The 12,192-nt window shown below is 36.4% G+C and overlaps 2 protein-coding genes across 2 annotated transcripts; one reads left to right on the top strand and one right to left on the bottom strand.

Moving 5' to 3' along the window:
* Nucleotides 1–1,075: 1,075 nt before the first annotated feature.
* LOC109014173 lies at nucleotides 1,076–3,658 on the top strand. The gene is made up of 5 exons (XM_018996534.2): nucleotides 1,076–1,407; nucleotides 1,489–1,541; nucleotides 2,169–2,333; nucleotides 2,419–2,520; nucleotides 3,288–3,658. Exons 1-5 carry the CDS (start codon nucleotides 1,182–1,184, stop codon nucleotides 3,420–3,422), a joined length of 681 nt encoding a protein of 226 aa, XP_018852079.1. The 5' UTR covers nucleotides 1,076–1,181; the 3' UTR covers nucleotides 3,423–3,658.
* Nucleotides 3,659–4,445: 787 nt separating this feature from the next.
* LOC109014175 (hydroxyproline O-galactosyltransferase HPGT1) lies at nucleotides 4,446–11,647 on the bottom strand. The gene is made up of 12 exons (XM_018996536.2): nucleotides 11,281–11,647; nucleotides 11,091–11,154; nucleotides 10,428–10,477; nucleotides 10,091–10,284; nucleotides 7,935–7,998; nucleotides 7,756–7,828; nucleotides 6,886–7,009; nucleotides 6,527–6,614; nucleotides 6,371–6,421; nucleotides 5,404–5,475; nucleotides 5,215–5,327; nucleotides 4,446–4,931 (listed from the first exon to the last, which is right to left on the bottom strand). Exons 1-12 carry the CDS (start codon nucleotides 11,391–11,393, stop codon nucleotides 4,909–4,911), a joined length of 1,029 nt encoding a protein of 342 aa, XP_018852081.1. The 5' UTR covers nucleotides 11,394–11,647; the 3' UTR covers nucleotides 4,446–4,908.
* Between the last annotated feature and the right edge of the window lie 545 nt (nucleotides 11,648–12,192).

The following is a 12,192-nucleotide window of genomic DNA, read 5'->3' as shown; positions in this document are numbered from 1 at the left end:
CATTACAGAATGTGAAATGATTATTTAGGATAATGCTAGGTTGCAAATCAAATGCATCCCAAATATGCACACGAATGCAAATAGATTTTTTTTCTTTTTTCTTTTTTGTTTTAAATATTTTTTTAAACATCCTTAATTATTAAGAAAAAATAAAATAAAAATAAAAATTCATTAATAATCATTTTTTTAATTATTAAAAAAATTAAAAATTAAAATAAAATACATGAGTGGGCATATTTTGTAGACATATTTAAAAGCCATACTATCATTTTCTTTTACAGTTATAGAATACTTTAAACTGTCACACATTTTTTTTAAAAATAAGTCAATATGAAATTTATATAAAAATATTAATTTTTTAAAAAGAGATCCTATTGTATTTAAAAAAAAAAATACGCGAGGTTTACACAATACTAATAATAATATTTTCAATAGATTATTAGATTTAGCTCGGAGAAACAAATAATAATAATAATAATAAAAGAAAATTTATGAACGCGGCAGCACTGGCTTACACGTTTTCATTCTGCCTCTCCAAGCTAGGGGTGTCAATATGTCACACGACCCATTAACCCAACACGAACACGACACGATAAAAGCGGGTTAGGGTTTACTCTTAACGGGTTCGGGTCAAAACGGGTTGACCCGTTAAGACACGATAGCTTAACGGGTTGATAACGGGTCAACCCGTTATGACCCGTTATAACCTGTTATGACCCGTTAAGAAAGTTAAAATTACAATTATACCCTTATACCTAAAAAATAAAATTGTTGAGATTTTAATTTAGATATTTTTATTGTTTAGATTGTAATTTTGGACTTGTAGTTAGTTTTATATTTTGTATAGATATTGTGATTTTAACATTTATATAAAATTATGCTAAACTTAACTAGATTAAGGAGGTTAATTTTGGGTTTGTTTCAATCCATTTACATAAATAGGTCAAAACGGGTTGACACGACACGACCCGTTATGTTATTGGGTCGTGTTAGGGTTTGAGATTTTGACACGATAAGCTTAACGGGTCGGGTTAGGGTTGACCTATATAGTATAATATACATGTCTTGACACGACACGAACACGACCCGTTAACACGATTTGACACCCCTACTCCAAGCTCTTTCTTTCGAAGAAGAGAACTCTTTTCCTCTGCAGCAATCTCTTGTCTCTCTCTATAGAAATGGACTACGATTTCAGGACTAGGTCCGGCGCATCTTATGACCCACAAGTTCCGATGTACCGGACAGCTTCATCATCGGCGCCGTCCCCCCACCCGATGTACGGACCTTCGCTCTATCCCCGCGTCGGTCAACCACAACCCGGCCACACCGTGGTCCCTTCTGCCGCAAATCGCCCCTCTTCCTACCACCACCACACCACCACCACCTCCTCCTCTTCTTCTTCTTGTAAGTCTAATTCTTTACCTAAATCTTCATCTACTTTGCCCCATAGTTATATTTATTTGTTCTTCTTTGGGAATTTTGCAGCAGGATTGGGAATTAGGGTTATGATTAAACCGCAATATCGGATCACTCCTCCGGTAAGATCTGTCATAAGACGTTAGTTTTTTTTTTTTTCCCATGTGATGTTAACCTTGTTGGCTTTTTTTATTCACTGTAAATGCTCAATTCTGTACCACTATCTGTATTTGTTAAAACTTGGAGATTCTTCTTCTAGTAGTACATCGATTCTGGTTTTTTATCTTTGAGTGAACACGAAATTTTTTCGCTTTTAGTCGATTTTTGTAGTATTTTATGTTCATTGCTTGATAGTGGTCGCTTTTTGCTTTGAAAGTCTTTATTCATTCTGCAAATGTTGTATCATTTCATAGTTACTTTAGAATTTCCCTTTGATAGGGGGTTATCTGGTTCTTTTTCATTTATGCTTCGGTTTTGGGTTTCCAATCTATCGATTCTATCCATATTTAGTTACGAGAGACCATGAATCGGAGGCTTATACAAAATTTGGTGTTGTTTGGACAATTTAATTCGGCTGTTGATGAATATAAATTTTTAATTTTTTACTTATATTTGGAATTGTTAAGTACTTGAGCAAGTGTATTCATTATTTATTTACTTCAGTTACTTGTGTCTTCGTATCTATTGAGGCGAGAGTTACTTTATATGCTGTCTCAATTCGACTGAGCTTTTACTTGCTTATCTTATAGCCTCAATTATCACCACAAGTAGGGGATATTCCCCGAAGCAATTTCCAATTCGATTTTGATTTTGAGAGAAAAGTGTTAGCTGAAGCAGAGAAGGAAAGCCAGAACTGGAGCAGGCTTGGGATGGAAAACCTTCCACCTAGAACTACAGAATCAACATCTTCAACGGTAGGCTCCTTTCTATAGAGGCTTTCCAGGTTTGTTTTTATGCTATGCTATGCTAGCTTGTGACTAACTATATTGTCAATGGCAGGGATCTATTGCAGATCCTGTGGTGAGCAAATATATTTCAATGGGGCTCAGCCGTGATGCTGTTTCACTTGCAGTTGCAAATTATGGAGATGATCCAACCAAGGTATGTCTGGAGCCGATACTGACTTTTATTGTTATTCACAAGTACTTTATTTGATTGGGAGAGGGGTTGTGGGTGAATTGGCCACAATATTACTCGGTTATTACGTGTACGAACTTATATTCCCACACGAAATGCACTATAAGTGGCTCTAAAGCATGGATATGATATGACTTACTTTGACTCTTCCCTGTATGTTGAAGTTCTTGTTGCAGTATAGATTAAACGTTTCATGATGACATTGTGCTGTCAGCTAATTGGATGTGAAGTCCATGTGTGTTTTTATATGGGACATTTTTCCCATGATTATGGTTTTGGGCAGGGGAAGCAATTGCAATAGTCACTAGACCTTGTGTCTTTGGAAGGCCATTATATTGTGCTTTAAATTCAAGGTCATGATGTGCCTAATGAATTCCAAAACAGAGAGGCAAAGAAAGAACAGAAGAAAGGTTCTTTATCAACAGTCATTCGGAAACTTTTTCTAGCAGTTTCACCTTGGTTCGGATTTTTCTGAAAGTAACTCAATTCTTCTTATCCAGTTAATTCATTAAAAGATCATTGTTTGATGACATGCTGGGCTTCCAGCTGGAGTTAGGAAATCTCCCAAATACTTTTCCACTTATGCTTGCAGTATCTTTGTCTCATGGAAGAAGTTCTTGTACCTACAACTTAGGGTGGACCTGCTTATCATTTCTTTTATTTGGTGATCTGCTACAGGGGCTTCTTCCTTTCCGGTAGATTATCTAATAAATTGTTTTTATTCTCTATAGGTTCGGGATTTTGTCAATGGCTACACACTCCTACGAGAAATGGGATTTTCGTCAAGCAATGTAGCAGAGGCCTTAGTTGTGTATGAGAACGACACAGACAAGGCACTAGCACATTTCCTTAACAGTTCTTCGTAAGAATACTGGAAACATGTTGATGTCCGTACTGCCGAATATTGGACTGATGTTATGCAAACTGTTGTGTTTTTTTGTTGTTGTTGAACTCTGGCTTTGTTCTGATTGTAGATAACATTATGGTATTTGTACAACGTCGTTGCGCCATTCAGTGCATTTCTATATCATATAAATAAATTCGATGAAGTTTGTACACAACTGATACACTGACATATGATAGAAAGATATAGTACGGTATATATCATATCTATATAAATAAATTTAGTCTATGAGTTACCTGAGGGGCACAACAAAAATTTCCAGTAAAACATTTAAGAGAATCAATACTTCCAATGCTCGGTGAAGGCTAAAAATATCTTGGCTTTAGGTTTGTACAGAAACTATTTAGAGACCACCATCACCCAAAACCATAGTAGAGCTTTTGTATTGGCAGTCACCACAAAATGGTTGGAAACTATCTCAATCGTGTCTCAACTCACTAGGGGGTGTGAATTGAGTGAAGTGAAACTCACCTAAGTGCCAGTTAGAAGCCGGAGAGAGAGGCTGAGGTAAGAGGAAAATGATTTGGAAGTCAAATTTGCATGGTAGAGGGTGGCTGCAATGGGACAAAAATGATTGGCGACAGAGGTTGCCTGGGCAGAGTGATGACGGGCCACAAAGCATAGAATATGAAAAGCGGTACCACCAGGGGAGTAGAGGTGGTTTGGTTGCTCTGGCCCAGAAAATATTTATATTTTTATTTATTGATATTTGGGTGGATAAAAAAGCATTTTTTCTGAAACAAGAAATATTTACCATCATATCAAGTTCCTTTGAAACAGACTGCCAGCTTGGAAAGTCCTCAGGTCTCCAATTCAAAACACATGCTTCAATCTAGCAGGCTGAATTAAGAATAATGCCAAGAGTGGATATAGATATCGGATCTGTCTTCCTAGAAAAAATTATCATGTTCACGATCTGAAGAATTAGGCCCCCTCAACAAATTGTATTCAATGATCCAAAGATAGTCAGCACAAGAAACAGATATCATTGGATTGAATTGTACAATCCAGTTAACAGCTTTGTATGAAAACTAGATGTTATAAGTTCCAACATGGAAAACAATCACTCCTTCCTTTTTCTTTTCCCCTGAACGAAAGAATAACCTAAAATAACTAACAAGGAAACTAGAAGACAAAATGATGTATCAGGTCACAGAAAATTTTGTATTGTTCTGCCTGTCTCCAGTAACCTGTGCTAGTCAACCCTACTACCTGTAGACTGTATCCAGATTTAGCCAAGACTTTTTAATATTTAATTTTGAGCAAGAAGAAATTTCAAAGAGAGATGCTTCTTTTCTGTCAAACTCTTCAAAAAGTAATCCTTTGTCTGTCAAGCCTCACATCTAGCGGACTACATATATATGTGAGATACATAACACCACCTTCAAAACAATCATCCATCCGAGTCTGGTCATATTTTCATTTAACCATCTTTCAAGTGAATTAAATCAAACACCTGCACATATGGGTCCTGAAGAAAAAAAAGAAAAAAATGAGCAATCACCTGGAGAAAGTGTAATAATTGATCAGTAGGAAGATTTTATTTTTCCCCTTATTTATTAAGGATCTGCTATTGTTTGGAGGCAGACGGCTCTGAGAAGGCTCTGAGACAGGTCGTAAATTGTATGTGAGAACTAACTAGAAGTAAAACTTCCAGAAGTTTTGGTATGGAAGTAAAATTATTCAATCAACACTAGACATATATCTGCAAGCATGGGGTAAACACACAGACGCATACAGATAGAGAGAGAGACCTGCTGACCAAGATGAGCAGCAAAACTTTCCTTCATTGACATGCTTGACATCGAGCCCAAGAAACCAGGAGCCAACACTGACATCATCATGAGCATAGGTACGAAGAATAGATCTGCATGCTCAAAAAACCTCATTTTAGTCTTTTAACATAAAAGGTGATATATGCACCAATGGAGAATAGAACTGACCTGTTTATTGATATAAATTTAGCCAAAGCCCGTGATATGACGTACAACTCACCTGAAGCATGGCGAAAGTATCTGTTGGATACAACAAACTTATTTGAGTTTCAGATGCAAACACGTGAAAAGTAAAAGATGCTACTACTTCAGTGACTGTCTTATAATATGTCCCATAATAGGCGTCAGTCTAGAGATATCGATGATATATAACTCCCCTCACATCAATCAAATTTGAAATGAAATAAGGAAAGGGTAACCTTGGCTGGAAAAGTGAATGGTTAAGTTTTTTGCTGACTTTATGAGGCACGATCACTAATTTGGGAAGGAGGACCAAACAATTGTACTTGCAAATTCTTATGTGAATAGCTGTATATCATGTGCTTAGAATAGGCTTTAATCACAAGATTTTTTTTTTTTAATCGGTGGTCACAAGATTAATAAAATCAAAGAATCTAGTTGGCAGGAAAAGTGAACAGAAAATAGGTGCTTTAATTTTTTTGACAAGTAAAATAAATTATATTGAATAAAGTAAATAGGTGTAGCCAAAGTACATGAGCTATATAAGAGAGAGCACCTAGTGTAGCTAGGTGCTTCTACTTTCAATATAAGACTTCCTTTACTCGCTGCATATCGTGGCCTCAAACTTCATTATGCATTCATTTGGCATAATCTCTTAGCCCCTAGAGTCGGTGAGCTGATTGTCCAAATGTGAAAGTTTGGGCGCACAATGCATGCCAGCCAAGCTAAAATATGACAATGCAAACTATGTTCTAGCAATATCTGCAAGCAACCAAATTGACTGAAATTTTCTTGGACAAAAAAATAAATAATAAAGGCTGAAATTCAACAAAATTGTATCCTTTGAACAAGTACCTGACATTTACAAAGCTCATTAATACCAGGATTATCAGAAGTAGTAAAGTTTCCTCTTCTATTAGAATTTCAAGATGCAATAAGTAGCAGTAAGACTTACGATTTTTTATCGCCAAATTTCCACCAGTCTGGTTCATACCATCTATGGCTTCTGAAAATTCAAGTGATTACAAGTATAAGAAAATCATTGAGGATCTTTAAATTTTTATTCAACCTATTTCTAAGCATTATCCTTGGTATTTGAAACCAAACTCACGCGTCAGAAAAAACTTCGCCTGATTTCATGCAACCAATGTAAACACGAGGCTTGTCCAAATGAGCAGTAAGTGCAGCACCTAGGGCATCTGTCCAGAAAACCAAAATGATAAGCGATGAAGGCATTTAGACATAAAAGAAATATATGTCAGGTGAGAGCAGTGTAGGAAAACTAGATTTGTATATCTGAACTCGAATGATTAGGGAAAGGTTTTGCTCAGTTGCTTAATGAATTGAGCCAGTGCATGCTTGGTCCAGGAGAAGGCCATAATGATAGAGTTCCACAACTTTCTATATGAGAACCTTTCCAATGAAAAATTAGATTACCCATTAATCCATCTAATAAAAAATAGTACTAACCAATATTCACATAAACATCATCATTGACTTTAGCATAAAACTCAGCATCCCATTTATCTGCAGCATGAGAAAAGAACAACTTTGCCTTCTTCGGAAGCTCCTCAGCTGCCTCCACATGGTTATCCTGTCCAAGAGAAGGGCAAAAATAATCAGGTAAATGAGCTTATGCTGCTTGGACCCTGTAACTTACTCTCAGCTCTTTCTCTGCACAAAGAAGAGAGGTTAAGCAGTCATGAAAGTCACCACCAAATATAATTTGAACATCTTTGGATCTTCAACTAGTGTCACCAATCACCATGATTTTTCTAGTTTCCTTAAATCATGCTTTTTGTTGACCATATACTCTAATATTCTATTTACTATTTGCTAGTTGACTCACAAATGTGCTTAACCCGTTAACCCGCTTCAAAGGATGAAGTATTTGATAATAGAAAATTTGAACACCTTATCTTTCTTTTTTTTTTTTTTTTTCTTTTTTTTTTTTTTTTTTATGTCGGGGAACCTCTCCAAGGCAGGGGCCCTTTGGACCCACCCCTACAAAGTAAACCCCGCTCCCATGCACCACACCCTTGAAAGTTTCCCTACACAGAACTGATTAAATTGCTGGCTTTTCACCAGGGGGTATGGCCCCAAAGGATTGTTTGCACCCATGAGGTGTTGAACCTTGGACCTTGAAGGGAGTAATATCCTAAGACCGAGGCCTTCACCACTTGGGCCAACCCCTTGGGGTTGACGAACACCTTATCTAAAGACCTTCATGGGCAAAAAAATGCATCGAGGTAACTGAATCCCATAAATTTATTAAAAAGAGAAATGATGTCATTCAAAATAAGGCATTTTAGAATCTAGGGGAAGTACTTAATGACATACAAGAATAATGAAGTCATTATGCTGTCTATTTTCGCTGTCAATGCTCTTGTCTAAACTGTCCCCACGATTTGCACTGCAAAACAATGTATCATCAGAATAAAAGGCCCTAGCCACCACCATATATTTCTTCAGCATGCACCATATCAGTAGAAAAGAAAATAATAACAAAAGAAGAAAACCTTCTTCCAACAACAAATCGTACAACTATGCCCTTCTCATTTTCCATTCTTTTCAACTCTGCACCTGCAAAGATAAATCGATCATCTCAAAACCTCCAAAGGCTATAAATTTTAAAAAGATAAGTGTTCACTTGAAGTAATGATTTGCAAAGAAAAATATATCCAGAAACAAATACACCACAGAAACAGGGAAGAAACTTGGACCAAAGTCTCAGTCAGGCCGAGGTAGACTTAAATGTTGTTGTTTTGGGGGTGGGGGACCTTTAATAAAATACTAAAAAAATCTACAAACCTTCTTCTTCAAAGAAAATTGTGGCAAAATGGGCAAAAAACCGCCTATAATTTTTCCCAACTATTTATTTGGGAGGACCCTCCTGGGTCTCCCCTAGTCTCGTTCCTTCGCACATATATAGTGTAGCCTGAACATAAAAAATTACGCATGCAAGCCACAGAGGCTGACAAATCCTATTAGTCAGTATACCATTAGTTACTGGAATTGAAAATCTCATGAAGAGAACTTACTAATTACATGTTTACAATGAAAGTAGAGAAAATCTACATACAGTGGTGATGTATGCAATGTCAACTGAGCAATCACATTTTTGTATGCAATCATCTGATCTTTCTGCTTCTAAATTTGCGACAACACAGTTTTTTTTTTTTTTTTAAAACAACGGGGGAACAACCACATGGCAGAGCCCTTAGGACTCACCCATGGAAGCTAAACCTCCGGGGAGACTAGCACAACAACCCACCGCCATGGCCTCCCACTTAAATCACAGTTTGATTCCAAGGGGAATCGAACCTGTGGCATGGGGCTCATGCACACAAGTTCGCCCTTACCACTTGGGCTACCCACAGGTGCGTGCAACACCACAGATTTACTCAAACACCCATGGGTATGATTATGGCACATGATATATACAACCTTGTATGCTACAAAAGCACATGTCTAACTATAGTAAACAACTACATCAATCCCACACGTTTGCTGATGTAACGAGCCGCAAAGCCCACATTGAATAGGTGAAGTACAATAGGGAGAACGAGTACCATAGAGGAGCATTGAGTGCCACGTTCTACATTGGTTCCTAAATAAGTGGATATGACACTAAACTTTATAACGATTATAAGGAGCCCCAATAATAACCTCAACTAATTCTTTACAGTATAAGCCAAGGTATATCTTGGGCTTTCCTTGGGTCATTACAACTGGTATCAAAGCAGACCTACTAATAGCATGTTGTGTTGGAGCACTCATTTTGAAGTTGCCCCAATGAGGATGCAAGGGATTTTAGTGGAGAAAATTGTAACACCCTGTTAATACATTAAGTGGGTAAAGTATGAGAGTATGATAAAGTTGCATTATCTGATAAACATACAAAAAATAACAAAAAACAAACAAGTGCATTAAGTGAAAACTCCCACATTGGTTCCTTACTAGTCTAAACCAGGTTTTATAACAATTCCAAGAAGTTTCAGCTGTAACCTTTGGAGTATAAGTGCATAGGTGGCTTGGAAGTTTATTGGGTGGTAACAGCTGATCAGGCCCACTTCATTACTTGGAGCTACACCTAATTTAATCACCTTGGCATTCCCTCCTAGGCTCCCATGAGGCATCTATTAGTTTCAGAAACGGTAAATGGTCGATTATGTAATTAATAATATGAACTTCTTTTGGCTCATGTTTGTAGATCAAGCTTAAATGACTACCCCAACTCTGACTGAAGTTGTTTGGCAGTGCACTTCCAGATTTGTCCTTCCAGATAGTCATTGCTAGACAAAGCAATGGCTATGCCAAACTCTTAAATAACACAGCATTGTCATACAAAACCCTATTGGTTACAACTTCAAATGCATATGCTATTATACCTAATTCTGCAAGGAACCCTTCAAGACCATCATGTGTATTTAGATTTCTGATTCTACATTTATCCTGTCATTTTTTACAAGTGAGAAAAGGCAAACTACATTTATCCTGTCTACATTATGCATTGATATTTATCCCTGGCTTTTGTGTTTTGGAGTTTGGATGCATTGGCAACTGCCTTCTATAATAAGATCAGACGATTTTAAAAATATCTGGGATAAGCAGAAAAAGTATTCTTATACCAAGATATAAAACCTGTAGAACTGTAGAAACGAAAATAATGTACCAGTTCCCATCCATGCCTTGCGGATAGCATCTCTATTGCCTTTACGGCCAAAACTTGTGAGTATTCCTACCACTGCTAAAGGCCTTTTTTTAGAATTAGTCCCATCAATTTCTGTTGAAAGCTTTGAACTAAAGCCCTCCTGTCTAGCTGCAGCCAACTCCATCTGAAGGGCTGAAAGCTTCTTATGCTGTTCCCTGACAAGAAAAGCTTCCCAAATCAGACCCATGAGACTTAAATAACAATGGAAATTCTGATTAAACAAAATGACAGCTAATAAACCTCAAGTAGATGTGGAGAACAATAAATCAAACCAAGTTGCATATGAATACCAGCTAACCTGCAGGCTATAATTTTCAATGTATCATCAACTGATATAGCAGATTGCCCCTAAAGTATACATAAAACCACGGGTTAGCTTAATTATTTCCAAGTGCATCAATTATACGTGCAGGTATATGTATCAGATATACATGTTTCAAATCAGGAGTGACATAACCTACCATGAACACTTTAATCGTCCAGAAACCTCACTGTGACCAACAGACCAAATATTAACTGAAAATGTCAAAAAATATGGGAGAACCTGATTATGTCATTAACCCTCCCAGATCAGGTTACTTAACACGGTAAGAATTATCCAACCAGGATTATTCTCGAAGACTGAATGATGCAACAAATTCCAAGCTTGGATTATCCCACACTGAATGTACTAACCATCACTATTGTAGACTTGAAACTAAAAAACAATATTCATTTCACCATGCCATTATTACAAGCCAACAAATTGCAAAAATCGTTTTAAGTCGAGAATAGTCTCAAACATGCTAGCATTGCAATAGAGCCAAAAACCCATACCAAACGTACACATGGCGCAGGATCGTTTTGTTCCGAAAATTTTAAAGAATACCCGAATAACAAGCCCCTCCCCAAAAAAAAAAAAAAAAAAGGAGGCAAAAAAATCACAAAGAACATAAATTCAAGCATAAGAAGGAATACCCACCAGCCCAGTTATCCTATCAAGTTCTTTTATCAAATATACCCGGCTTTCCGCATCCTGCCATAGCCTATACATCACCCCAGGAAAAATAAAAGAAATGCATAAATTCGTATGAAACTGGCTCCAAAAAAATAATAATAAGCAATTAAATTACAAGTCGAATTAGGAAAAAAATATTTTGAAGAGAGCTAACCGGCCAGCGACATAGATGGTAGAGAAGGTGGCAGACATGAAGAGCAAGAGAGTCGGGATTCGAGACCGATAAGTCATACCCGAAAGCCGGGTACTTGATCCCCTACTCTGCATTTTTTTTTTTTTCTGGGCAGTTTAGCAAAGTTATAATTCTGTATCTGATCCTCACGCCGAGCGATGAAAAGGTTGCAGCTTTTCGATCAGTTTCTGAAGGGATTGAAGTGGACTTGCTGTGAAGCAGATCCACCCCCTAAAGGGAATGCAATAATTTTCAGAGGCCAAAATAATATTCGGCGAGACAGAGATGAACTGTTGTTGCCTGAGGTTGTCTGAAGTGTGGTTGGGTTTAAGACTTGAGTTGCAGGTTTCCAAAGTAATGATCTGTCATCTGTATTGTTTTTCCTTTTTAAGAAAAAGAATTTATTTGCTACACTTAATACATTATTATTATCAAATCCTTCTGAATCTGCTGATATAGAAAATATTAATTTCTATATAATCATAATAAATTCTATAATATAAATTAAAAATTGGCATGAAGATTTTTTTTTTTTTTAAAGATACAATTTTCATCCTTAGATCACCACTTTTATTTATTTATTTATTAGCTTTAATTAAGAAGATCCTTTTATTGAAAAGAAAAAAAAAATGAAATTTCTCAATTAGGTTTGTCTAAGTTTATGGATAAGATCTCACCTATATTTTTAATTAAAAAATAACTACTATTTTTTAACATTCTAAATTATGAAAGTTGACAATTTATACTATAAACTTCTGTATTTTACATCCTTGGTCAAGGCTTTGTCATTAAGATTGTGTCTTTTTATTGATAAAATCTAATCATAGCTTAAAGTGTAAATTAAAAACTTTAGAGATGAATATATATTTGGCTTTCAAAAATATAAAAAGATGA

This window comes from Juglans regia, chromosome 16, assembly GCF_001411555.2.
Source record: "Juglans regia cultivar Chandler chromosome 16, Walnut 2.0, whole genome shotgun sequence".
NCBI lineage: Eukaryota > Viridiplantae > Streptophyta > Magnoliopsida > Fagales > Juglandaceae > Juglans > Juglans regia.
The sequence above is the reverse complement of the archived record's forward strand: the minus strand, read 5'-3'. Positions and strand labels throughout refer to the sequence as shown.

Coding starts and splice junctions, on each gene's coding strand:
- LOC109014173 (XM_018996534.2), top strand. CDS start 1,182: ATGGACTACGATTTCAGGACTAGGTCCGGCGCATCTTATGACCCACAA. Junction 1,408..1,488: donor CTCCTCCTCTTCTTCTTCTT/GTAAGTCTAATT, acceptor GGAATTTTGCAG/CAGGATTGGGAATTAGGGTT. Junction 2,334..2,418: donor CAGAATCAACATCTTCAACG/GTAGGCTCCTTT, acceptor TGTCAATGGCAG/GGATCTATTGCAGATCCTGT.
- LOC109014175 (XM_018996536.2), bottom strand. CDS start 11,393: ATGCAGAGTAGGGGATCAAGTACCCGGCTTTCGGGTATGACTTATCGG. Junction 11,155..11,280: donor ACCATCTATGTCGCTGGCCG/GTTAGCTCTCTT, acceptor GGTGATGTATAG/GCTATGGCAGGATGCGGAAA. Junction 7,010..7,755: donor ATAATGACTTCATTATTCTT/GTATGTCATTAA, acceptor TCTCTTGGACAG/GATAACCATGTGGAGGCAGC.